The following is a 27,618-nucleotide window of genomic DNA, read 5'->3' as shown; positions in this document are numbered from 1 at the left end:
GGAAACAAGCGTTGTAGTCATTTAAAAAACTGGTGACTTAAAGAAGGCAGATCTGATAGCCACAAAAAGGCTTAAAGCACAAGTTTCTACTTGTGTAACGATATATCTCTAAGAGACATTAGTTAGGGATAGATTCCCTACCTTAGAATATCTCCAGGCGTCAGACTGGATCCGGAAAGTTTTGCTTAGCAATACCCCTACGCGCCGGTAGGTGGCGTAGTGCAGCTCCGCGTCCGTCACTGGCGTCGTGAGCGCCGAGATGACGTCACGGAGACTACTAAGGCGCCACCCATGCACGCGCCAAATTCAGAGCCATGCAAGATACTGACCATTGGAGCATAAAACTAGGGCCCTAAAAGGGGATGACCTTAACCCTAGTAATCAGTTCGCAGAACGGGGAGGATGGGTGGGGCGGTAAGGAATCTATCACTAACTAATGTCTCTTACAGATATATCGTTACACAAGTAGTGACTTGTGCATCTGAAAGAGATACGTTAGTGATAGATTCCTTACCTTAGAATAGATATCCCAGCAATACCAACCCCGGTGGTGGGTCTGCAAACAGGATTACACCAGAAAGTCAAAGAGCACAGAACGGCCAAAGAAGCAGTCTCTCCGGACCGGACGGTCAAGGCAGTAGTGTTTGGTAAATGTGTGCAGCGAGGCCCATATAGCCACCTGAAAAATGTCCTGCAGGGGAACGCCGCGTCCCAAGGCAGTAGTGGCTACAGTTCCCCTGGTCGAATGGGCATGCAACCCCACAGGAGGCTACTTCTTGACCAAGGAGTAACATGATTTGATGCACAGAACGACCCACTGGAAAATGGTCCGTTTGTGCACAACCCAACCTTTTTTGGCGCCCAAGTAGCCAAAAAAGAGCTGATCATCAACCCGGAACTGTTGTGTACGATGCAGATAGAAAGCAAGCGCACGTTTTGGGTCCAGACAGTGGAAACTCTCCTCTTCCGTGGAAGGATGCGGAGGCGGAAAGAAGGTGGGCAAAGTGACAGTCTGCCCGATGTGGAAGGGAGTGACAACCTTAGGCAAGAAAGAAGGATGGGTCCTTAAATTCGCCTTGTCCGAAGGAACAGAAAGGAAAGTAGATTTAGAAGAAAGAGCCTGAAGCTCACTCACTCGTCTGGCAGAGGTGATAGATACCAGGAAAACAGTCTTTAGAGTAAGAAGACGTAAATGACAGGTATGAAGAGGATCAAAGGGAGTGCACATCAGAAGCCAAGACAAGATTTAAGTCCCATTGAGGCATTATGAAAGGCACAGGAGGAAACGTGTGTAATGCCCCCTGCTGCTGTGACAGAATCCTCCCGAAGAGGCAGACGGATCGGGGGGGTCAATGCTCATACTGAGTAGCTCTGGATACCATACTCTTCGAACCCAGTCCGGAGCTTCAAGAATAACTTGGGCCCGGTCACGCCTGACCTTCTGCAGCACTCTGGGCAGAAGTGGAATAGGCGGAAAAGCTTACAGTAGACAGCAGCTCCACTCGAGATGAAAAGCGTCTCCGAGTGAGTGCTGCCTTGGAAATTCAACGCGCAGAACTGATGACATTGAGGGCTCTTTTCAGTGGCGAACAGATCTAACCAAGGCACTACCCACCTCAGAAAGAGACCTTGCGCCACGTCCAGACGCAATTCGTGATCCATCAAGCACCGGTGGCTGAGTTCTTCCGCCCTGGCGTTCAGAGAACCTGCCAGGTGTTGAACCACCAAGGTAATGCCTTGATGTTCCAGCCATATCCAGAGGCGCAGAGCCTCCTGATATAGCATCCACGACCCCACCCTGTTTGTTGCAGCACCACATAGCGGTGGTGTTGTCCGTGAACACCTGCACTACACTTCCCCAGACAGAGGGAAGGAATGCCTTCAGTGCAAGTTGGATCGCCCGCAGTTCTAGAATGTTGATATGGAGCCGGGCCTCCGTTGGAGACCAGAGGTCTCTGATCTCTGCCACTCCCAAGAGGCACCCCATCCCAGGAGGGACGCATCCGTCACCACTGTGAGCTCCGGTTGGGGAAGGGAGAGGGAGAGGGATCTGCCATTGATCCAATAGCGATTCGTGAGTCACCACTGCAGATGTCGCGCAGTGCCCTCCGAAATCTGGACATGATTGGACAGGTTCCCCTGGTGCTGTGCCCACTGGAACTACAGGTCCCACTGCAGAGCTCGCATATGCCATCTGGCATGCTGCACCAGCAGGATGCAAGATGCAGGAGGCCATCAGCCACAGGAGCGGGAGGGTCATCCTAACTGAAACCCGGGATAGAGCCTGAAAGATCGGAATCATAGCCTGAAAATTCGGGACTCGCTTCTCAGGAGGATAGACCCGAAACTGTGTCTAATCCAGAACTGCTGCTTTTGAAGGGGAGCCTCTGAAAGGGACTCCAGTACGACTTCAGCACACTGACTGAAAACCCCAGCAAGTGTGGAAGGTTGGCGGAAGTCTGAAGGTGGGTGACGACTGCCTGGGGGGAGCCCGCCTTTAACAACCAGTCGTCTAGGTAGGGGAAGATTGACACCCCTGACCTGCGCAGATGAGCTGCGACCACCGCCATCACTTTCGTGAACAACCGAGGGGCACTGGTAAGGCCGAAGGGGAGCACGGCAAACTGAAAATGCTCCTGGCCTACCGTGAACCGCTGGTAGCGCCGGCAGGACGGGGATGTCAAAATATGCGTCCTGCAAGTCCCACGCCACCATCCAGTCTCCAGGGCAGCCAGGACCTGAGCCAGAGTTAGCATCTTGAACTTCTCCTTCCAGAGGAAGCGATTGATGTCCCGAAGGTCCAAGATGGGGCGCAGGCCCCCTTTGTCCTTCTTGGGGACCAGAAAGTAGTGGGAACAACCACGTCCTTCTGGTCCAGGAACGCGCTTTATGGCCCCCTTGACCAGGAGGGCCAAGACTTCCTGACGGAGAAGAAACAAATGATCCCCCCGACATGCGATGGTACCGAGGCGGCATGGCTGGAGGGGAGGACAGAAAGAGGAGTGCATAACCGTGGACGATTATCTGCAGGACTCACTTGTCCGATGCGATTTTGCGCCAGTGGTGGAGGTGGTGGCGGATCCTGCCACCCACCGGCGTGGGGTGCCCCCTGAAGCTTGGATTAGGAAGGCAGAGAGGCGAAAGCAGGCGTGGAAGTGGACTGACCCACTCACTGGTTACCCACCCAACCCCTGCAGAATCCACGGCCGCACTGAGGCTGGCTCTGCACAGGCTTGCTGAAAGAGCTTCCGAGTGCCCCTGCCCTGGCCACGAAAGGAACGAAACCCCGGCGTGGCAGGGTTCTTTGTGGAAAGACCCAAAGCCTTGGTGGTGGCCCGAGAGTCTTTAAAACGCTCTAGGACATTGTCGACCTTATCGCCAAAAAGGCAGGAGCCATCAAAGGGCATGTCCATGAGCGAGCTCTGGACATCATGTGAGAACCCAGTGGAACGCAACCAGGCTGCGTGGTGCCGCAAAGCCACAGTCGTGGAAATTGCCCTGCCCAACGAATCAGCGGTGTCCAAACCACACCTGAGAGCAAACGTCAGCGCATCTTTGCCTTCCGCAATTGCTTGGGAAAGGACAGCCTGGATCTCCTCAGAACTCTGAGGCAAGACCTCAGCTACCGAATCCCACACTGCGTGGGGGTAAGGGCCCAATAAGTAGGCGATATTAACCGACCGTAACCCCAAGCTGCCTAAGGAGAACAACCTCTTGCCGAACTGGTCTAGCCTCTTAAGAGTCCTTATCCGGCAGAGCCGTGGGAAAGGCACTCTGCGACATCGAGGCCTGAATGACCAGGCTCTCAGGCGTGGGGTGAGTGGTCTAGAAGGCGGGGTCACCAGGCGCCGGGTGATGACGCCTGGTGACGTTTTTATCCATCGGCGCCCCTGAGGCCGGTCGCAACCAAGTGCCCAAGAGGACTTCGGTGAGAGCCTCATTAAAAGGGACCAGCCGCTCTGACGACGTTGACGCCGCCTGGAGCACCTCTTAAGGTCCACCGTAGGGAGGTCGAGATGAAGAGCCTCCGTAGCCCGACGCAGCACCATGGTATAGGAAGCGTACTCCTCCATCGTAGGCGGAGGAAAGGCAAACCCCGGGTCAGAAGACACATCAAGCTCGCCCGCATCTTGAAGGTAGTCCACCCAATCCTGCTCGGAGTCACATTGCCTGGCAAGAGGGTACTCGGAGCCGTCCTAGTTCTCGTCCGGCTCCGGAGTAGAGGGAGCCGGAGAGGGAGCAAGCGGCGCTGGGAAAGGAGTCTTGCCAAAGCTGTATCCCAATGCGGATCCTAGGTCGGAATGAAATGGTCCTAGAACCGGGGCAGGGTGGGATAAACAGCACCCAGTGCGGCGCTTGTGGCGGAGGCAAGGGCAGCGCCTGCAGAAAGGCTCCCCAACCTTCTAAGGAGGCGTCCGTTGTAATGACATGGGGAGCTGCTGGGAGCAGGAATGATAATCCTAGAGACAGGTTTCGTGATGACATCCACCATCGCAAAGCTTTGACCATCTGAAAAGTCACCTTCATGCAGTCGTCGAATGACCATTTGCATTGGATCCACTGCCTGGAAAGTGCCTCCTGCAGAGGGCGCATCCGTAGACGGCAATAAGGGATCAAAAGGATGCACAATGACATCATCCCCAAAAGGGACTTGAAGAGGCGGACCGTCAACACTTTTTTCGAGGCCACTCCAGAGGCTAGTGTTAGGAGTTTGGTTTTCCTCTACTTCGATGGGAACGCTCTTGCAGAATGTGTATCCAGGGTTGCACCTAGAAAGTTGATGGTTTGAGAAGGTCGCAGAGACGATTTCTCCTGGTTGAGCGTGAGACCCAGGTGATTGAAGAGACTTAGACAGACGTTGGAAGAACTAGACGCATCTTTGAAGAATGGTGCCTTGATTAGCCAGTCGTCCAGATATGGGAAGACTTGATGACTGTGCTGTCTGAGGTATGCGGCCACTGGGAAAAGACATTTTGTGAAGATGCGGGTGCAGACTTGAGTCCAAAGGGCAGGACTGGAAATGCCTGCCCGCTACTGCAAATCTCAAGTACTTTTTGTGATTTTTGTTAATTGGTATATGGAAATAAGCGTCCTGTAAGTTCAGTGACGCCATGAAATCTCCCTCCTCCAAAAGATGTAACACCTCTTGTATCGTTACCATGTGAAACGACTGCTTCTTCAGGAATTTGTTGAGGGCCCTGAGGTCTAGGATCGGCCTTCATTTTCTTTCTTTATTCTGGATCAGAAAGAATCTGGAATAAAATTATTTTCCCCTCTGTGATGGTGGTACCCTCTCAATTGCTCCCTTCTGGAGCATGACAGAGATTTCTCGTAGAAGCAGCCGTATGTTCTTGTGATGCATTGGGAGAGGTGGAGTTTGTGGAGGAGTGTTTATGAATTCCATGGAATGGCCGAATTGTATTAATTGAAGGACCCAACGGTCCGTAGTAATTATCCTCCAATTTTGTAGAAAGTGGGTAAGTTTTACTCCAATTTTTAATAAGTGAGATGAGGTCCGGACTGGCTGAATAAGCAAGTCAGTGTCTTCGTCCGTTATTTCTCTTTTGTCCTTTACCCCTAAAGGACGACTTGACATACGAGGATTGTTGGCCTTGTTGCTACTGGCGTTGCTGGTACTGTGGTCTACTCTGGTTGGAAGAGTAAGAGGACCTGTATTGGAAACCTCCTTTGTAGGAAGATTGACCCCTTCCTCTGTTACCTCGAAAGGACTGATTTTTATATTGGAGCGTGCCCAGGGCCCTAGCAGGGTCAGTGTCCTTTTTAATATTTTGTAGAGCCTCGTCAATTTTGGAGCCAAACAGTAGTTGGCCGTCATATGGCATATCTAGTACCTTTGACTGCACCTCAGGACGGAATGAGGTCGCTTTTAGCCAACCTTGGCGCCTCAAAACCACTGCTCCAGCTAGTTGGCGGAATCCTGTCATAGCGGCGTCCATTGTACAGTATATAATTTTTGATGCTGATGTTTGACCCTCCAGAAGTATTGTCTTTACCTCCTCTTTAGATGCATCAGGCAATTCAGACAGGTATGGGGCTATATCCGCCCACAATTGTCTATTATAACGCCCAAGAAGCGCTAGGGCATTTGCCGCTTTGACAGTCATTGCCGACATTGTGGAAAATCGTTTTCCGATGTTGTCAACTTCCTTCCCTCTTTATCCGGGGGAGCCGATAAAGGATTTCTGGAATTCTTCAGCACCGCCTGCGTCAACCCCGATTCAGGTTTAGGATGACCTGTCAGACAGGCCGGTGCCTTATTTGGACCTTTGTATTTTTTGTCCAAACGAGGGACCACTGGCGAAACAGAGGCGGAATTCTGCATAACTTGAACCCCCTGTGTCCAAGCATAATCAATATTAGGAATTGACCTCGTTGACTTCTTGAGAGGTTCCTTGAAATCGTACAGGAAGCAGTCCTGCTCCTGTGAATCCATTGTAATTTGGAAGCGCTTAGCGGCACTTTCCACCACATTATGGAAACCACTGATGTCAACCGGCGGAGAATCCGCGGTTGCGGGCACTGGAGATGCTGGGGAAGGTATAACGTAATCCTCCCACTCCTCATGGACAGATTGATCGTCCTGCAATTCACCTTTCTCTTGTTGTTCCTCCTCTTCTTCTTCTTCATCAGAAGACTGAGGACTTGGCAAATGCACCCTTTCTTTCTGAATAGATAAGGGGGGCGGCCGCGGTCTTGGTGATGGAGCTGACGTGGAAGTTGGAGGAGCTGGAGATTCTGGGAACCTCTGCTTGTAATCTTGGATGAGGTATCGCAGATCTGTAACTAGGGATGCTGGAAGACAGACCATAGGTGTAAGAGGTGGACGAACTATCTCCTCCTGAACATCCTCCTTATCTGAGCTCTGGCATTTAACATGCAGTTCTGAAGGGTTATTTGCTTGAAACATATCCCCGTCGTCAGAATCCTCATCTTGTAGGAGACATGCTGGTGGCAAAAGTTGCACACGGCTAGGAGAAGTTAACTCCAGCGTCAGCGTCTTTCTTGTGATCTTTAGATGCACAGAAGCTGTTTGAAGTCCAGAATCACTCAGCGTCAAGGGGCCCGTCGACGGTGTGATCGCCGACAGAGTAATGTTGACAGTTGTCATAGCCTATGAATCTGTCGTCGATGGTATAGATGCGGTCATCGACAGTGTCGTCGTCGATGGCATAGATGTTGCCGTCGACGGTGCCGTCGTTGACGAGGCCTTCGACAACGGTGTCAATGTCAACGGTGATGATCTCGTCGTCGACGCGGTCGCCGGCGAGGCAATCGTCGACGGGATCTTGGGCGTCGACGATGATCTCTTAATAACTATCGTAGACGATAAAGCCTTACACGCCGTCGACTATGGGGTCGTCGTCGTCGATGAAGATAATGACGAAGAGGCAGTCGTCGTCGAGACTGTGGTCGTCGACGTTGAGACATAAGCAGGAGACCCTGCTTTCTTGGACGCTGAAGATGTCGTCGACGATCTCGCCGTCGTCGATGGTGCAGGCTTCCTGAAGGTGTGAACCTCTTTGTCAGAAGCTGTTTTTGACATAGCCTCTGAAGACTTTCTTGGTGTCTTCTTTTGAGGAGCGTCCAGGGGGCTAGAGGAAGCTACCCTTGGCTTTTTCACAGATGTTTTTGAGGAGACCGAGAGCCTCCACTTTCCTCAGAGGAATCAAAGTTATCTCTATCTTTAAGCCTCTGGAGCCAGATTAAAAGGCGTCCTTCTTGGTCTTTGAGAGTTTTGGTAGAAAAGGTTCGACATACCTTGCAGTCCTTAGCTGAATGATCAGGATATAAGCAGTACAGGCAGTCCTTATGTTGGTCATCGATGTGAAGTCTTTTCTCCCCACAAGAGCCACAGGCTCTAAAGAGACCTTTCTTAGGAGTGTCAGCCATAGTGTATAGCTTTCACTTGAGAAAAATATTCCAAATGCTGAAGAAAAAGCTGTGAATAAACAAACCTGAGCAGAACTCAGGGGGAGACTCCATTAGCACAACGTGCAGTAGAAAATCTGAGGGATTGAGGCTCCTGCCAGGAGGGTTCTAGAGGGAGTTGAAAGCTGATTGTGGAAGGGAACCCCTCTGAGGAGATTCTCCGCTGAACACCACCACTTCAGAGACTGAAGAGCATGCAGAGACAGTCGTATCTTGTCGTCCCAAAACCCTTTACTCTGATCCCACTGATCCTCCAAGCACTCCTGCAACGGTCTCAGGAGATGTGTAAAAACCTGTCTGTTCCCCAAGAACTAGCCGGCCAGCTTCTGTCTTGACTCACATCTGCTTTTGAGGTGCTTAGCACAAGGATGCCTGCAAGGTGATAGTGCGCTCTATAAATTAATAGTGCGCTCTATAAATTAAATACATAAATAAACCGCAATTTAATCACTTAAGGACCGCTCATTGCAGCCACCTTAAAGCTCGATCCGAGCTTCCACGCTCTTCCTCAATCAGCCCGCAACACGGCGTCAAGGCAGTGTATAATTCAGGCTTGTATTATACACGTCCTGATGACGATCCTAGTATTGTTTTAAAAGGATTGAAACGTCGTCGACTTGTTTAAACAGTATGCACATCAATCCAAAGTGTTAAAACAAGTGCACTAACTGTTTTTCCTAAAAGCTTGCAATAATTATTCGTATTGGTTACAAGCTACTCTTGCCTGAAATGTTTTTGTCCAAATGGAATTGTTTTGTGTAGGACGCAGGACTGTGACCCACTTTATCACTGTGCCCTTATTAGCCTTACATTTTTTGATTAATTAAATTGATTGTCCGGCTGGACATCTTTAATATAGCGCTGATTCTAGACTATAGTTATCGTATTTCTATTGTGTTTTTTAAGGACCTTTGTTTCCGTAAAAAACTGACAACCAAGGTCTTTATCTACCTTGTGGGTTCCCTTGTTTGATTTAAAATATATTTAAAGTTCAGAGCACAGAAGCTGAAGGGTGTTTTGACCGTGACAATGTCAAGGGATATCAGTAAATATTGTCCCATATATGTACATAAAAAATACAGGGAGAACAAACAGAAGACACTTTTTTCACAACAGTTTCAGGTTCTTTCTGGCATTTACTAGAAGTGTTACTTTAAAAGGCTACATAACGTTCACAAGGTAACCCAAATAATAAATAAGAGAGAAATTACTAACTTGTAGTATTCAGCAGCCATTTCAAAATCACCAAGAAATATATATGCATTTCCAAGGTTGCTGTATGCTCTTCTTTCAGCTGCTCGATCACCAAATTCTTTGGCTATTAGGAGACGCTGAAACAATAGAAATTATTACAACAATCTTCTTGTACACAATATGAACTGCATACAAGTAAACTAGTCTAAAGGTGATATGATAATAGAAACTATTCAACTGCACAGTGATATACAACTAGAACTCCTTTCAATCATATCAAGCATATATAATACGATGTTGTAACATTGAAAAAACAAGCAAATTATTAAGGGCCAAGGTGCTGTTTTCCGAAGGAGTCTGGTCATGACCCGATGTGGACTGTATGTTCCTCATGCTTCTGTTCCTTTACAACCACCCTTTGAACAGACCCAAAGTTCTGAATAGATAAGCAGCTTCTAAATAAAAAAAGTAAATCGTCTCAAATCAGACTAAAAGAAAAAAATACAACATACTGCCACCCCTGCTCATCAAAGGCAGCTTTAACAATAGGCAACAAGAAACCTTCAAGAAGCTTAACATTATTATTCGTCAGTATGAATGTGGCTTTTTTTAGATTTCAAAAGATTTTTATTGGAAATTTCAGTACAACAAACTACAATGTGAAGACATTTATTGTGCTGGTGGGAGTACATCTGAACAGAAATAGGGTCATATGGGTGAATATGGTAGACAAAGCATTTGAAGAGATAGCCATGATGGAGAATGTTACATTCAGATGTGACCGGGCATTTTGCTTGTATCACAACAAAGTCAAGAGGCCCCATTGAGACGGAGGCCGAAGAGGAAGAGAGGAAAGAGAGAGTAGACTTATTTAAAAAGAGGATAGAGAAGAAAGGAAGAGAAGAGAAAGGAAAGGAGCGCGCCACCATGGGGTAAGCTGTTCTGACCATTCCAGTGTTACCCGGGAGGTGTAAGACCTGTGCGGCAGACAAGGGCTCCGTGGAATTCCGGTGGTCAGGATGAGTGGTAATTCATGGATGTTTATGAGTGTCAAAGTAGATATCAAGTGAGTTCCACATTCTCCTTCATGATGGTCGCCATGGTGTGGTCTGGAGAGTGATGCTGTCTGCCCCTCGAAGATTAATCACCCAGTTTAACCAGCAGACATAGCTTGCCTTCTTGGTGTCTTTCCAATGGTTTAGGACGACCTTACCAGCCGCCATAAGTAGGAGGTCTAGTAGGGCTCTGTCTGGTTCAGGGAGCTGTGTTTCTTTCATAAAGCCAAAAACAAGAGAGTTCCTTGGGGGTTTAATGTTGAGCAGTTCGTGGATGAACATAAATACTCTGTCCCAATAGGATGCGACGCAGTCGCATTGGAGGATAAGGTGGTCCAAATCTCCTTCAGCATGTTTGCAGTTCCAACAGAATGCATCGGGCTGATTTTGTGAGAATAAAAGACCCTATGCATGAGCCAGTACTTCGTTTGTGACAATGTAGGGCTTATTTTATGGCTCATACAGGATTTCCACGTCGCGGACCACTCCGGTTCAGAGATGGGGAAAGAGGCGAGAGAGGACCAGAATTGTGTAGATTTTTCATTTAGTCTCGATGACTGCGGGCTTAGCAATTTGTATAACCTTGAGACCTGGTGGCCTAGTCTGCTTAGGCTGGAGAAAAATGTGAGAAGGGCTGGGGGTGTGGAGGACAGTCCCGCTTTTGTAATGGCAGCTTAAATGTTTAGGAATATATAAAAATCTGAAGCATTAATCCCAAATTTCTCCTGGATTCCCGTAAAGGGCAACAGGTAGGCACCATCGTAGAGCTGGTGGGGGAAGAGAACGCCACTCTTAATCCAAGTGAGGTTGTACAGTGGCTTGTCTTTATATGTGTCTTTATATGTGATGTTCGGGTTCTTCCAGATCGATTCCCATCTAGATATTTTTATTGTTGTGTCTAGGAGTTTGTCGATTTTAAACAGGGCTAGCTTGGTGGTAGTGAATATGGATTATTTGTTGATTTGTCTCTTGCCAGTTCATATCAATTATCAAAACTCAAATGCAAGAGATTATTGATATTAACTGGCAAGAGACAAATCAACAAATAAAGCAATCACTTGAGAGGTGGGGGCGGCTGCAACTATCTATAATTGGTAGGGGGAACTTCATCAAAATGAACGTTTTAGCCAAGATACTGTACTTATTTCGTAGTGTCCCATTGGAATTTCCACTGAAACACATTCAACAACTTCAGACTTTATGCTCGAAATTTCTCTGGGCTCCGGGGAAAATCAGACGTGCAATGAAATGGCTGACGTTACCAGAGGAACGGGGAGGGCGAGGGATACCAGATTTTGTATTTTATTATTATGTATGCTTTCTGCAAAGAATGAGATGTTTGGTGACAGGGGAGCCAATTGAAGAAGAAGCGGAAGCCCCATCGATATTTGGTGTTTATTAAAGGAGCTGGAGGGGAACTATTACAAACACACGCTTTAAGGTACTAGACTCGGCTTTTAAAGTATGGAGAAGGGTACGGAATCTTATAAAGCTTGGGAGAATCACATATTATACCCCCTTTAGCGCTGATAAATTGCTTCCCTCTGTGTTTTGGGACAGGACGGCAAAAGATTGGTCAAAGAAAGGTTTAGCCAAAATTGGGGACTTATATGAAACTGATGCAATATTCGCTACCTATGAAAACTTAGTTGCTAAATATAAGCTGCCCCAATCCTCCTTTTTTAAATATCTTCAAATTCGTGATTTTTGTTTAAAGAAGGAAATAAGACACACTCCTAATAATCTAGTGGAGGGAATTCGCCTTAGGAAAAGGATTGGTACGCTATATCAGATCTTGATGGAGTATAGAATTGACGATATGCATAAATATAATATGTATTGGCAGAATCAGTTAGGAGAATCAGAAATTCATTCAAAATACTATATTGATGGCTAAAGAGGTATGCTTATCAGCTAATTTAAAGGCTCAAGTATAAAAGACAGTGTTCAGGTTATACTATACTCCAAAACGGATGGCAACCTGGGGCACACAATTTGATGGTAAATGCTTCCGCTGTGGTGGGGCGGACGCAGATATTTTGCATATATTTTTTAACTGCCCTAAGTTAACATCTTTCTTGACCAGTATAGAAAGTTTTATTACTAATGTCCTACATAATCCGTTCAGAATCTCTCCCGCACTTATGTTGTTAGGAGTGGGGCAAAATCTGGTAAATGATAATGTATTATGTAAGTATAAATATTTTTGGCCATGACAGTAGAGCGTTTATGTATCGCAACTGAATGGCTTCAACCAGAGGCACCTACATTTCAATTTTGGAGAGCCAAGTTGTATAACATATATGAAATGGAGTGGAGTCTGTACGCATTGAAGGGGGTTGGAAAAAAAAAGACTAGGTATATTAATTTGGGGTGTCATCAAAAATCATGTGGACGAGTGATGAGCTAATCATTATTTGTTGCTCCAATGTTAAGAAATTCTTGAATTCATATTTTTTTTTCTGTCTGTAATTGTATTTGATTTGATTGAATATCAAAGACATTGTCACTTGGTACAACTGTGGAAATAAAAATAAAAATAAAATAAAAAAGTGAATTTGGATTTTGAGCAAGGGATTTGGTTCGACCTCATCGATAGAGCCGAGATGGGATGAATGTCTCCCAGTATAGCTGTTTCTATATCTAACCACACAGGCGAATAATCCGCGGGAGGGGACAGCCAATAGGAGCCTTGCTTTGCTAAGAAGGCTGATTGGTATCTCTTGAAGTCAGGGAGGTTGACTCCACCTATAGACTTATCTAGTCTAAGTTTCTGGAGGCTGATACTAACTTTCTCTGGAAAGGGAAAAAAGCATGCAAGGCCTTGTCTACTTTGTGGTGGAATTCTTGGGACAACAACAGAGGGAGCATGGTAATCAGATAGTTTACTAATGGTGTAATCCTCATCTTGATGGTCTCGACCCTGCCCACCAAGTGATGAAACGGGGAGACCAACCATCTAATTGCTTTTTGATTTTTTCAAAGGTAAGGTTTTCATTGTGCTGGAGGGTCTCGATAATGGAGCTGCCGAATTCTATACCTAAATATTTTATGTAACTACTTTGCTAAACTAGTCCCGATTCCCCTAGCACCTCGTTGTTAAAAAATGTTAAGAGGTTTAACCTCCAATTTGTCGCGATTTAGCTTATACCCAGAGTGTGTGGAGTAGGCTACAATAGAGACTTCTGGCTGTTCAGTAACCACCAAGATATCGTCTGCATAGGCAGCTAGCTTTACTACCTTGTCCACAAACGTAATCCCACTAATGTTGTTATGCTGTATGTCGCGAAGGAGGGGCTCTAAAGCTAGCAGAAAGAGAGCGGGTGATAAGGGGCAACCCTGCCTGGTCCCCTGCTCTAGTTGAAATGGTTCTGAGAGCGAGCTATTTATGGCAATTCTTGCGGAAGGGCAGGCATAGAGTGCCATTACCATGTTGATGAACGCATCTCCTAAATTAAATATTTGCATGCACTGGCGCAGAAAGGGCCACGACACCCTATCGAAAGCCTTCTCCGCGTCCAGAGTAACTACTACCGCGGGGGCGTCAGAAATTTTTGATTTCTCTAACACATGGCATAAGAGTCTTGTGTTGTCATTCGATAAGCGGTGTTTCAAGAAACCCACTTGGGAGCTACCGATTAGAGTTGGTAAGATGGAATTTAATCTACTTGCTAATGTTTTCGCGTAAATCTTACAATCTAAGTTTATGAGGGAGATCGGCCTATAATTCTTTGTCAACATAGGGTCCTTTCCGTCTTTTGGTATTACTATTATTGTCGCCTCGCTCATTGAAGGGGTGATTTTGTTGTTTCTTGAGAAGGATTGAAACAGGTTGAGGAGTGAGGGATTGAGTTGTTTTTCAAAAGTCTTATAAAAATTAGCTGTAAAGCCATCAGGCCCTGGAGCCTTATTATTCTTTAGTGACCTGATCGCGTTCGAGTGTGAATGGAGCCCCTAATTTAGTCTTATTAGCCTCGGATATACTGGGTAGGTGTATTGATTTTAAATAATTAGTGCATTACTCTAGGTTGAATTAGGTTTTGTTCTTATAAAGGTCCTCCTAGAAGGACTGAAAAGTGGGGAGGATATCCTTCTGTTTGGTAAAGGTATTGTTAGCCTGGTCTTTAATAGAGGTGATGTGGAATTGTTTCCTTTTGTGTTTAAGATAGGACGCCAGGAGTTTCCCTGCTTTGTTACCTTCGCAGAGTTTCTGAGCCTTGAATTTATTGATACATACCCCTGGCCTTTTGCTTAGGATGGCGTTATACTTATATTTCAGGTTTGTCAGGCGGTCAACAACCGCCTTGTCATTTAAATTAGAGTTGTGGTAAGTCTCCAGTTGCCTAATGTCTTTTTCCAGGGAGTCTAGTTCAGAGTTCAGGACCTTGTTCATTCGAGCCCTAATTCCTGTTAGTGTACCTCTTATTGTGGCCTTAAAAGCGTTCCATACTATTGCGGTATCCGATTCTGGTTGGGAGTTTATCTTAAAGTATTCTTGAATGGCGAGTTCTATACTTCTCTTGTTCTCAGGGACCTGCAAAATCTCTTCATTAAGACGCCACCGCTTCGGAGGGATGAGAGTGTGTGACCCTGCTAATTTCATGTGTATACAGGAGAGGTCAGCCACCAAGATCGGGGCTATACCCGTTTCGCCAATAAGGTGAGTGAAGGGGTTCGAGATCAATAAATAGTCTATCCTTGAGTAGGAATTGTGTGGTGGGGAGTAGAAGGTGTAGTCACGTCCATCCAGGTGCTGTAGCTGCCACGAGTCATGCAGGTGGAATTTAGAGCATAGTCGCAACAGCGCCCCATGAGAGCGTGAGGGGTGATAAGTACACTTAGATTGCCTGTCTAGTAGGGGTTCAAGTGGGAGGTTAAAGTCTCCGCCAACCACCAGGAGCTCATCTTGGGGATATTCTCTAATTCTTTCGAGACATATTCCCAGAATTCAGGGAGGTCTGCGTTTGGCCCATAAATGTTCGCCACGTGTATATGGTCTTCATCTCTTTGGAGGTGAACAATACTTAGCCTAACCTCCGCGTCTGTAGTGTGAGAAATCAGAGCTAGATTTGATTTTTTGGCGATAAGGGTGATCACCCCTCTCTTTTTATCAGTAGCCGAGGAACATAGTGTATGGGAGGTCCAGGGTTGTTTAAAGAATTCTGCATCCTCCTGGGATAACTTGGTCTCCTGTAGGAGAATTATATCCCCTTTAGTTTTAGAAAGATAGTCCAAAATCTTTTTACGTTTGACTGGGTGATTAAGCCCTTTAACTTTTAGTGAGACTATATTCAGAGAAGCTGTTAAACTTTTATCGGGAGTCATGATAGAATTTGAAGAGGTATGTACGTTGGGGCAGACCCGTTACATGTGTTGGAATGATTGACAGCTTTTCCGGTCTAGGTAAGCCAAATAGAGACATCTGAGTAATGCGATATGAATCTGTCCTTGGTGGTAGGACGTGTATAGTAGGAACTACGTCGAATATGGGCACATGTCTGGTGCAAGTTGTGTGTCGAGCATGCCCATGGTGGCAGCAGAGGAGAGATAATAAGTAAAGAGGAAAAGAATAAGTTGAGAAGAGAATAGAGCACAGCAAAAACAATACTGAAACATCCGTGTTTATCCCCTCACTATCCAACAACCATCCCACCACCCCCCCCAACCCTACCCCCACCTTCCCATCCCCAACCCTCCCCTGCATCCTCCCCCCTCCCCCCTGAAACTCGAACTTAAGAGCTGCGACGGCAGTACTGTCTAAGCTCACACAGGAAAATGCATAGGTAACTGAAACAGCGAGGTCGTAGCCACCTCTCTTATCTTATGCGTGCAACGAAAATACTGGTTATCGTTCTATGTAAGAGCTAACCCTTAGCTACAAATTAACTTTAAGACCAACAGTCTTAAATACTGTATAGGTGCTGCTGTGTGGCTGAGCAATACCTATGGTTATAACAATTGGTTACCATAAACTCTACCATAGTGAAAAGACTAGAGTTTAACTCAGCGTCTAGTCGCCTTTACTTTTGGACTTCGAGCACGTTACGTAGGATGCCCAACTTGTGTTCCAGCCCCACCAAAACCCAAGGTTACTGTTGAATATTGAACTGTCCAAACTTGCAGACTATTCGCCCTAGGTAAAAAAAAAACATGTCTAAATGAGAAAACAACTGGTGGTTTGCTATTTCGGGTGCAAGAGGTCCGCCACAAACCTGTAGACAGGTATAAGGCTATAGCACGTTACAAATCATGACCCTTCATGGTCTCAGGAAGACAATCACAGGACGACAATTATGTAATCATTGTGGAACATGAGACAGAGGTTAGAATTGTAAATAACAACCATGAAGTTAGTCCTGACTTCCTTTATCGTGAGGCTCCGGTTTTCTTTTGTTGGATTGGCTAACTGACAGGTCCATTTCCTGTTGAGGCGAGTCATTTAGATATCTTGACAGGTCGTGTGGACTTGAGAAGAAACGTGGACACCCATGGTCAATGATCCTGATTTTAGCTGGAACTTCAAAAAAATTTTTATGTCTCTAGCACGTAGTTTCTCACGTAGAGCTAGGAAGCCTTTACGAAATTCCACTGTTACTCTGGAGTAGTCCTGAGTGAATATGATGCGGTTTCCTTCCCAGGTGATGTGTTGGTTTTTACTAGCGTACTGTAGTATAGCTTCCGTATGCTGGTAACGGAGTGGTTTGCATATGAGCGGGCGAAGGCCTCTTGTCGTACGTTGTGAGAAGGTCGGTACTCTGTGGGCTCTATCTAGCTCCAGCCCATGTTGGAACTTGATCCCAGTGACCGTTGGAATCCATGCTTCAAGAAATGACACATGATTCTGCATCTTTTTCTGTGTTTTCAGGTACCCCAAAGATGCGCACATTGCCCCTCCTATTGCGGTCTTCCAATTCCGAAGTTTGGCGTCTTAATTTACTGGTAGTGGCTTGGAGTTGTTGTATGATTTTGGCGCTGTTTGAAGCTTTATCTTCGGTGTCGCTGATCCTTTGTTCGGTTTCGTCAAGGCGGAGATTCATGGCGTTCATGTCAGCTCTGATTGCGGTGAGCTCTAGCTGCATCGAGTCGGTGTTGCATTTCGTAGATTTTTGCAAGATCATGTACGTCCGCCAGCTTTTTTAGGATCGTGTCTAGGGTGCCAGATATATCTCCTCATTTATTTTTACTGGGCGAGTCCGAAACTGAGGTACCGGGCGAACCTTCTTGTTTTTGTTATCTCTGTCCGCCATTGTTGGTGCTGTGTTGGATCACTGATTGGGATAGGAAGTTCTGAGATAGCAGCGGATGGCCGGGTGAGAACACCAGTGAGGAGAGTTGTGGTCAGAGATTTGCACTTGTTATAAACGGTTCAACGGATGACTCAAGTCTGTTATGCCTAATGTGCCTTGTGTGTCTGAGACCGTTGACCTACAGCAGACCTTGACCGAGTGGGTCGGACCTTATTGACACTGAGAATATTGCTTGTGATGTAGAAGAGCCGAAAGTCAGGTGAGAGGTCCGCTCAGGATTATCGCGGATGGGTTGTACGGGTGGGCTGAGCCTCATGCACGGGCTGTGGTAGATAACACTGATCACGCTGACGTTTGCATGCTTGCATCTGCGTCTCATTGAGCTTGCTTATTTATAGCTGTCCGACGTTGTGTGGCCACATGTTATCTGGCTGTTCACCCAAGACATGCATTAATCACTGTGGACTCCCCCATTGAGCACTGTGCTGCTTTGTTGACAAGGTTTCAGCCCTGATCCTTGTGGAGGTGAGACTGGCTTCATTCACAGGGCCTGGCTTCATTCACAGGGCCTGGCTTCACTCACAGGGTATGGCTTCACTCACAGGGTCCAGTGATTTTTGATAGTGTCACACTCCCCGCCATCTTAAGGTCAGGCTGTGTTTTGGTGATCTCGGTTTCTAGGAGGTCCTGCTTAATTGAGAGGCTGCACAAAAGCATACGAGGGATTTACTTCAAAGGGGAACGCTGTGTTGGTCGGGGTTGGGCGATATAGCGCAGGGTTATCTCATGGACACATCGCGTTTTTCTATAGCGCCATTTTAGGGTCAAGCAGGCATATATTAGTGAGAGAGTCTTGCATCATTGTAACCCCCAGAGCTCCACATAGAAACCGGGTGAGGCGACGCTGCTTTTACAATTAGTTCCGCTCTCACCTCATGTTGTCTCTGGTATGATATGCGGGATTGTGCGGCAATGCGGACCGAACGTGTCGTATCAGCGTCCCCGTCCTCAAAATGGCGGATGTGCCTCGCGTCGTCCGGGCTTCATCAGGGTTGTCTGTCTACCCCGTATTTGGAAGCTTTGGTGCTAATTTGAAATGTTCATGAGGAGCGCGAAGTAAAGCGCTCACCGAATCCGTCCTTAGATCATGGATTCTGGACCTGCAACACACTGTTTTCGACGACTTTTTGAGACCCGTGTAGCGCGAAGACAGACTAGGCGGCCATCCCTCTTGCCGTCCAAGCCACGCCCCCCTTTTGTTATTAGTGTGAAGCTAGCCAAAAAGCAGAGTAGTGATGCCAGGGTAAAAGGTTTACAAAACTGTAAACAACTAGCTGCAGGGGTAGCTTAGTGCTGAGAGCAGAAGTGGTCTGTTACTGCTCCATGATGTAGTGTTCTTCAAAGAGGGGAATAGCGTCAGCTCGTTCCTACATTGGAGCAGGGGGAGGGCAGTCCTGATGTATAAAGTGATGTCATTACAGATCCAGGATGCCTAGATGGAGGTCTGTTACCTTATGGTTGTTTTAAACTGAAGCCAAACACAATTTTATTCAGAACACGTTTCACATAGAAAAAGAACTCTAAATAGTCAGTAGTGAACAATTCAATTTACAAAATGTATTTTGGGACTTCTTTGATATTGGAAGCAAAACAATAATATAAGAATGAACTTGGGAGATAACCAGCCAAAGTGTTACTCAAGTAAAAGGTATTAGAAACTAGGTAAGCCACAGCGTTACTTAGAGACTTGAATGATCAATACAAATAAATAATGGAGCACAAAAGACCTCAGAAAAGGATTGTCACAAATGCAGTCATTTTTTTCCAGAGAAGAAGGCCTGTGATCTGGGTCAGATGGGGAGTGAAGGTGCTCCCGTCGGTGGAAAAAGATGGGGATGGAGGATGTTCGGCCAACTGTGTTTACATCACCTCTGCGCAGGCGCATCGTCCGGCCGTTGCCAAGCCAACCGCCCATCACGATGCCTAGCGTTTCCCCCGCCCACCACCAGCAGCCTAGCCTCGCGCTACCACGCATGCGCGGCTATCGCGCTACCACGCATGCGCGGCTTCTGCCAGTAACCTTGCCCACCGTTGTCCCTCTGAGGCACCCATACTCTCCCTGCCTGGACCGGAAGCAACCTCACGCTTTTAAACACCACGCCCACGCTGTCTCATTCCTACCGAGCAGCGAGCACGGGGAAGTAGGTGAACTGCCTGATCACGCCCTGAAAACTGTAAGTTATTCTTTTCTTTCCTCACAGACAGGACCAACAACGGAGGCCTACGCCGGCGCCTAAAAAGGAAACCCCCCCTCACATCCAACATATCTTTTTTTCCTTAGACTATGTTGGTACCGGCGTAGCGCCCCCCTCCTGCCTGATGCAGCTCGAGTTGAGCTTTAGCACTGTAAGCCCTGTTTCCATCAATCTGCCATATCTTAAGTTGTGTATTATTCTATGTTGTGTGTGTATGTCAGTCCAGTTTGTCTTTTTTTGTTGACCACATACTGTGATCAGGTCATACAGAAGTAATTTAATGTTACCTAGCTGGCACATTACTCAATCCACGGCGGTACACAATATGAGCACTCCTACATAGTGCACCCCTGAGTTTGATGCCAGCATGTCTCGTTCCTATATAGCACGCACTAAGGCCAATATCAGACCTTACTCCATAGATATTCTATCTCCATAGCTAAGAGCACGTTTGCACAAACACATGTAGACACGCTCAGCTCCGATGAAGGCACTGTGCAAAACACCACTGTGGGAAGCCAGAATAATTGCACGAATCCTGCACTCTAGCACTACACTACGTAACAGGATAGTAATTATTTTATTCATTTCTTTTCCTTCCCTACAGATTTTCAAAGCACCCTCCATTTAAGGTGTGCGTCCCAGAAGTTGATTTTTCTTCTGGTTGTCCAAGGATTTAGGACTGGGTGTGTCTTTTAGGGGGCACATACCACCCACTTCCTTGGTTTTTGGTCCTGAGGAATACCGGGGATTTTCCCCTGATGGTAGAAACATGTCGACCAACACATAAAATAGAGATAAGTGGACCGTAACTCCCCCACTATTATCTCAACCTGATCTTTTTAATTTTGTCCAGTATCTTTTTTATTAAAACTCTATACAAAAGAATACCAGGACATTTTTAACACTCACATTCTTTTTTGTTTGCACCCCACTTTTCACTACCAGCTCCACTGCAGTTGCAGGTGTTGAAGCACACCCAAGTGACGCTAGGCCACTTGGGTGGGCCCCGATGATGAAGCAAGTCACCACCAGGTGGTGAGTGAGGGGTTTCCTAACAAAGGATAAATTCTTCCTGAGTTCAGACAAGAGCCTTCACATACCCTCATCGGGTAGTACTCCTCCTTTTTGTTTTTTTGATGGAGGATGTTTACCTTCACTGGAGGCTAAAGCAATTGTTAACGTAGGCTTATTGCCCAGAATAATATTGATTAGGGCTGATAAAAACACCCTTGGTTGCAATCTGTGTTGGTTAGGAAGCTAAAACAACCCCCAAAGAGAAAGGAACAAAGGTAGTATTGGAAAATCTAAGGTGTGAGTAAAACAAATAGATTCTACTCCACTAAGCCACACATTTTTCAAAACTATGAAATCTATGCGACTGGAGCATGTATTGGATGTACAGTTAAAGCAAAGTGGGAGGCAAGTAGTATCTGAAGAAAGCTTCCCACATCGTCACGTCTTCAACCAACAGGACAATGGTGCACTACGGACTCACTTGGGATGGAAGTAAAAAGTGTAAAACAAGATATGAGAAAGACGCTGAACAAACTGGATGAGAGAGCGCTGCATATACTCACTAGAAACCACTGCATTTGCCTTTGAAATATTTTCTGTTGTCCTCTACAATGTGGTAAGCATTCCTGTGTGTTTAACTAGATGGTGTACGGCAAACAAGCATGTGGAAATTTTGGGTGAATCATATAACATTGAATGACAAGCACATTTACCACAAGACAAAAACAGGTTACTATAAAACTCTACAACATTTTTTAATTATCCTTAAAACAAATATCAAAGCGTTAAGAGTCATAGAAACAAAAGGCAAACCATTGACCAGGTGTTTTTAATCCATAGTAATTGTATTGGTCTATAGTTATGTACCTGTTCATGGGATATTACTGCTTTTCTGAAGTTGCCAAGAAGGTAGTGAGTATTCCCCAAATTTCCATATGCGCGTCCCTGAGCTGCTCGATCACCCAGATCGTTTACCATTGACAAATTTTCCCTGTATGTCAAAAATTTCACATTAAACCGTGCCAATTATAAAGCCTTAACAGAAAGTATACAATGAACATCACAATCTTTGGAGACAAGGTAGAAGCTAGCATAGCATAGAAGTTTACAGAATTTCTCTTGAAAACCATCTGTGAACGTTTGATGATGTAGTACAATCAGAGAACAATATGCATCATTAATAAGTACTGAACTATAGGGTTTGGAATCTGCAATTAAAAGATGGCCACCACAGTTTTTCCTATTGTCGATTGGAGAGCTAACATTGATGCTGTCCTGGAGTACTGTACAGCCAGGCTGGACTATAAGGATTAGTTACTTACCTGTAATCCTAGTTCTCATCCAGGGGTATACTCATCAAAGTCATAATCTATGAATAATCCCCGCCCATGTGCGGGATCCCGGAGCATATAGAAAATACATATATACATATATATATATATATACATATACACATATATACATATATATATATATATATATATATATATATATATATACATATATATATACACATATATATTTTTATTTATTTTTTTTATTTTGAAAGTTTTATATAGCGCGAACAAGATCTTTGCAGATATCAGAGCGCTTTACAGACAAAGGAAGAGCGTGTGAGTAAATAACAAATGGGGTGGGGAAGGTACATGTGGGAACATAGTAAACCAAATACATCAATAATGAAACAAATACAAATAATTGACAGCGTAAACACTTAGACAGGTCAGTAACACGAGTCATACAAAAATGCAGAAAAGAACAATAGATCTGAATGGTACAACGTCTGTAATATCATCCTCAGTAATAATTCAAGTGTATTTAGCCATGAGGATAGCTTTTACTTCTTTCTTAAAAAGTATGGTAGAGGAGATGAGCCTGATGTCAGGGGGGAGTGAGTTCCAGATCCTGGGTGCCATTCCTGAGAAGGAGCGTTTATAAGTTTTATCCTTGCGGAATCTTTGGGGCTTTAGCAAGAGATTGTTTGTACCTCTGTTGTTTCTAGAGCCTCCGGAAATAGTCAGCTTCTGGGCGAGATATCCGGGTGATCTCAGGTGGACCGCCTTGTGCGTGATGCAGGCGATTTTCAGATGTATTCTGGCTTCAAAAGGCAGCCAGTTCAGGGCTCTCAGGTCAGGGGAAATGTGTGAGTGCTTTTTTGATCCGGTGATGAGTCTCGCTGCGGCGTTTAGAGAAGCTCTTATGGGTGCCGTGGTAGTTAGGGGGAGACCGCAGAGGGCGATGCTGCCGTAATCTATTCGGGGGATGACTAGAGCTTGTACCGCAGTTTGGAAATCTTTGGCTGGAAGGAAGGGTTTGAGTTTCCTTAGGGTATTGATCTGGTAGTTCGCCCCCTTAGTTGCTTTGTTGATGTGTTCCTGCATGTTGAGGTTGGTGTCAAGTGTTATGCCTAGAGATTTTGCTGAGTCTACGATAGTGGGGTGAACATTGAGTGCGGTTAGGTGTTTAAGCCAGGTTTGTGTGGTAGTGATCTTCGCAGGGGGTGAGATCAAGAGGAACTCTGTTTTAAGAGCATTGAGTTTGAGATGATTAGCGGCCAACCATGATTGGGTGCTTCTGATCGTTGAGTTCAAGAGCATAATGTCTTTGGGTGATTGTACTTTGAGATAAAGTTGGGTGTCATCGGCGTACATATGGAATTGAATATTGGATGCCTGTAGCAAGGTGGTGAGAGGTTCCATAACTAGGTTAAACAAAGTTGGGGATAGGGAGGATCCTTGTGGGACGCCTAGCGATACCGGTATTGGAGAAGACATCAAGTTGTTACTCTTGAATTTCTGCGTTCTGTTGTGTATAAAAGACGTAAACCACTTGAGCACAGTTCCAGATATACCCATTCTTGTGTTTAAGAGCTCGAGTAAGTTCTCATGTTTGACGGTGTCGAATGCAGAAGAGAGATCCAGAAGGATAAGGAGGCAGGTATCGTTTTGGTCCAAGATTTGGAGGGCATCGTCAATTATGTGAATCATAGCAGTTTCTGTACTGTGGTCCGCTCTGAAGCCTGATTGATGGGGGTTGAGTAGATCAAACTGATTAATGTGTCTAGTCAATTGAGTTTGTGCGCATTTTTCCAGCAATTTGGCAAGAGTCGGAATATTGGTAATGGGACGGTAATTATTTAGATCAGAGGGGTCGGCTGTAGGTTTCTTTAGTAGCGGTGTGACTTGTCCAACTTTGAGGGAGTCGGGGATGGTCCCTTGTTGAAGTGAGCTGTTGATAATTTTAGTCCAGAGTGGGAGGAGCGACGGGGTAAGGTCTTTGACAGCGTTGGCAGGAAGGGGGTCTGAGAGGTAGTTGGCTGGTTTCACGGTGCTGAGTAGTCTACCAATTTCTTCTTCCGAGTAGGTGGCAAAGGATGACCATGTAGCATTGTTTTTAGGTTCAGTGGGTGCTGTGCAGAGGGGTTTGGGGTAGAGACTTACGTCAATGAGGAGATCTTTCTTTATGTTGTCGGTTTTTTGGATAAAGAAAGAAGCGAAGTCTTCACAGGAGGGTGCTTCGCCAAGAGTGCTGAGTGGTTGGGGTTGTTCCTTGGATTGTGTTCTGATTAGCTCAAACAGCTTTCTCGGACGATTTTTGGCTTGGTCGAGCTGGCGGCTGAAGAAATCTGATTTTGAGCGTTTTATTTTCCTGAAGTGGGCATTTCTCTTTTTCTTCAGCGTTTTTAAGTGCAGTGCGGAGGGGGCTGATCTCCAAGTGCGCTCTGCCATTCGCATGGCCCGTCTATCGTCATTGAGACTCCCGTCGTACCAAGGATTGGACATCTTTGTGGATGCTCTTTTTAGCTGCATAGGTGCAGCCTCGTTAACTATGGAGGTCATCGCGTTGAGGTAGTGATCCGTCAAGGATTGGACATCCGTAACGCCAGTGGGAGGAAGTAATATATTGCAGCTGTTGGGGGGTAGAGAGTTTGGGTTGAGTTTTTTCAGGTCCCTTTTCCAGACTTTGGGCTTGATGGATTGAGCCGGGTTAAATTTAACTTTTTCGTTGATGAAGAACGTGACAATGTGATGATCTGACCAGTCACAGAGTTGGATAGATTCGAGTTGGATAGAGTCCTCTTTGGAGATGATAAGGTCGATGATGGAGCCTTTCTCGCGAGTCGGACTGTTGCATATTTGGGTGAGGTCAAGGGCGTCGAGGAAGTTTTTAAGGCTATTTACCACTGCGTCATTCTGATCGTTCCAGTGAAGGTTGAAGTCACCAAGGTATATTTGTGTGTGTTGTCGCCCTGAATTGGTTGTGATCAAATCCATGATTTGTTGCGAGAAGGCAAAGTTGTCTCCAGGTGGGTGGTAGATGCCGTGTAGAGAGCACATCGGTTTGCCCTCACTGATAATATCTAGGCAAATGTATTCACAGGAGGTTGGGGAGGGTAGGGAGGGAGAGGTTACTTTCAAGACAGAAAGGTTACTCCTGTGTATACATGCGATTCCCCCACCTTTTTGACCAACCCTGTCTAGTCTGGTGATGTGGTAGTTGGGGGGAACCAGTATGTCCAGTATGGGTGTAGAGGATTCAGTTAGCCAGGTTTCAGTCATGATGATTAGGTCAAGGTCCAGTGATGAGATGAGATCAGCGATTGCAGAGGAGTGCCTAGAGGCCGACCTGCAGTTGAGGAGGGTGCATTTGAGACGGGGTGTGTCGAGGGTGGAAGGGGGTTCTAGAGAAAGGGGGACTTTTCTCAGGTTACTAAGGATAGACATTCTGTTTTGCGTGGGGGGGGTCTAAGGGGATTTGGAAGAATCGTTGGAATGGCGTGGAGGGTGTGTTGTTAAGGGGAGCTGGGTCATAGGAGCGGAGGAGGGTAACTGTGTCGAGGTCCGATAGTGTGTTGCAGGAGCGATGGGGACGGTTTTCCCGATTGCGAACAGGGATTGAGGTCCAGTGCGGGGGGCGTTGAGTGCACGAGTCAGCCGACCAGGTGGAGGTCCTGTTGGGAAGGGTGGTGCTGGTGTAGGCGGGTGCGGGGTGTCTGGGATGTGTGCAGAGTAGTTGTTTGATGATGTGCATGTCTTGTTTGAGCTTGAGGAGGGTGGTGGGTGAGGAGTGTCTGGAATGCGTGCCGAGTAGTTGTTTGATGATGTGAATGTCCTCTTTGAGCTGGAGGAGGGAGGCCATAACGTAGTCTAGTGTGGGATTAGTGTTGGTAGTGGGTATTGGAAGGTCGTGGTAGGATGACATAGTATGGGGGAGGGTATTGGTGGTAGTTGGAGAGTGCATGGTGGAGGATGGGCGTGAATAAGTGGTGATGGGGGCGCATGTAGGGTATTGGGGGGTGAGAACGGGAGGGGAAGTGTGAATGTATGTTCTTTTTTGTGAAGTCGGAGTTGAAGTGATAGAGGCGTGCTCAGTGTGGTTGGTTAATGGGTGGAAGTGGGGGCTGAGAGTGGGGGGGAATAAGGGGTAGGGTTTGTCTGTATGCGTGTCGGTCTGGTGCTGAACGTGGTTGGGCGGATTGTGGGTGGGAGCTGTGATGTCATGGGTGAGAAGAATGGGAATGTGGGCTGGTGAAAGGGGGGAGGGGGTAAGGTTGGTGTGTGTGGGTGACATAACTGTGTCTGTGATTGAGGGGTGTGGGGTAATAACCGTAGGTGGGTGTATGACTAAGGTGCCGGTGGTAGGGGAGAGGCGTGCGTTCTTTTGGGGCTGAGGTAGGTTAGAGGCGTTGTTGTTGGGGGCTGTGTTGTCAGGGGATAGAGGAATGGGAGTGGTATGAAAGGAAGTCCGGGTATTGGTGGGACGGGGGGGGGGGGGGGGGGTACGGCTGGTGTGTGTCGGGGAGAGATCTAAGTCTGTGATCGATGAGTGTGAAGTGGATGCAATAGGTGGGTGGTTGACGGCGGTGCCGCTGGTGGAGGAGAGGTGCGTGTCGTTTAGGGACTGAGTTGGGTTAAGGGTGATTGGACTAAGTGGGGTCCGTGGATTGGAGAGGTGCTGTACGAAAGTTGGGAACAGGTTGTCTAGTAGTTCCAGGTTCCTGTCTGTGGATTGGATTAGGACAATCCCGTTGTTATAGATAGTGATGGAGGTTCTGCCTGGGAAGAGTTGGGATGGTGTGATGGAGAGTGTTTGGCCATGAGCGGATTTCCTGGTAATGGATACGGTGAGTAAAGAGAGGAACGTTTTTCTCCATAGAGCTCTGCGCGCGGTGTGGAAGATGATATCAATGTTTACTGCACCATTGACCGGTGAGTGGTAGGTGTCTGCAAAGGGTACTTCAGAGTGGGACCTCAGTAAGTTGTGTTTAAAACGTTTAGCTGCTTTTTTGGTGAGTGCGGGTGGGTAGTTGATTCTGTATGTGTGCTTGCCGATGAGCTCCATGTTGGGGTGATGGAGTAGGTAGGTGTGGGAGGGTGCCCAGTAATCGCCGGTTGCATGGACTGAAAGTACCACTAGTGGGCAGCCAAAGTGTATGCTGTAGTAGTCAATGCAAACAGGGGTAAGATCTGTAGTGGGTGCGGGTTGCACAGATGTAGGGTGTACAATAATGATATACGGGAGCAGAGTACAATCACATGCACTAATAACCCATTGCAACAGTGGCATTAATGAGCAGCCAGAGTGTATGAGGTAGTAGTTGGTGCAAAAAGGTATGGACACTTGGAATGGGAGCAGGTTATATAACTGTAGCAGGTCAATAAAAGCAATTATTCGGTGCATTACAGTGAAGTCGTAGTGGGTAACAAACATGTACAGCATAAAATATAGGTATAATACTGATGATGTGCTGGACTGAAATACTGATGCAGATAGTAAAACGCCTGAATCAAAAGTGACAAAAGTGAGAAGTCAAAAATGGGTGTTTCAGAATAAATGAGGTGCATGAAACAGTAGCAAGATAGAGTTGCAACAAAGTTATATGCTATATAACAATAGTGC

At 46.4% G+C, this 27,618-nt stretch overlaps 1 protein-coding gene across 2 annotated transcripts in view; it reads right to left on the bottom strand.

The window, feature by feature from the left end:
- GPSM2 (G protein signaling modulator 2) overlaps positions 1-27,618 on the bottom strand; it is a 466,273-nt gene that overhangs the window by 197,879 nt on the left and 240,776 nt on the right. For both annotated transcript variants that reach the window (XM_086953900.1, XM_086953901.1), the window contains 2 exons: positions 21,586-21,709; positions 9,166-9,281 (listed from right to left, as the gene is read on the bottom strand). In XM_086953900.1, coding sequence (XP_086810026.1) covers positions 9,166-9,281; positions 21,586-21,709 — 240 coding nt within the window. The remainder of the gene's footprint in view (positions 1-9,165; positions 9,282-21,585; positions 21,710-27,618) is intronic.

The sequence above is a fragment of the Lissotriton vulgaris genome, chromosome 1_1 (genome assembly GCF_964263255.1).
Source record: "Lissotriton vulgaris chromosome 1_1, aLisVul1.2, whole genome shotgun sequence".
NCBI lineage: Eukaryota > Metazoa > Chordata > Amphibia > Caudata > Salamandridae > Lissotriton > Lissotriton vulgaris.
Note: the sequence above shows the minus strand (reverse complement) of the source record. Positions and strands in the feature narration are given on the sequence as shown.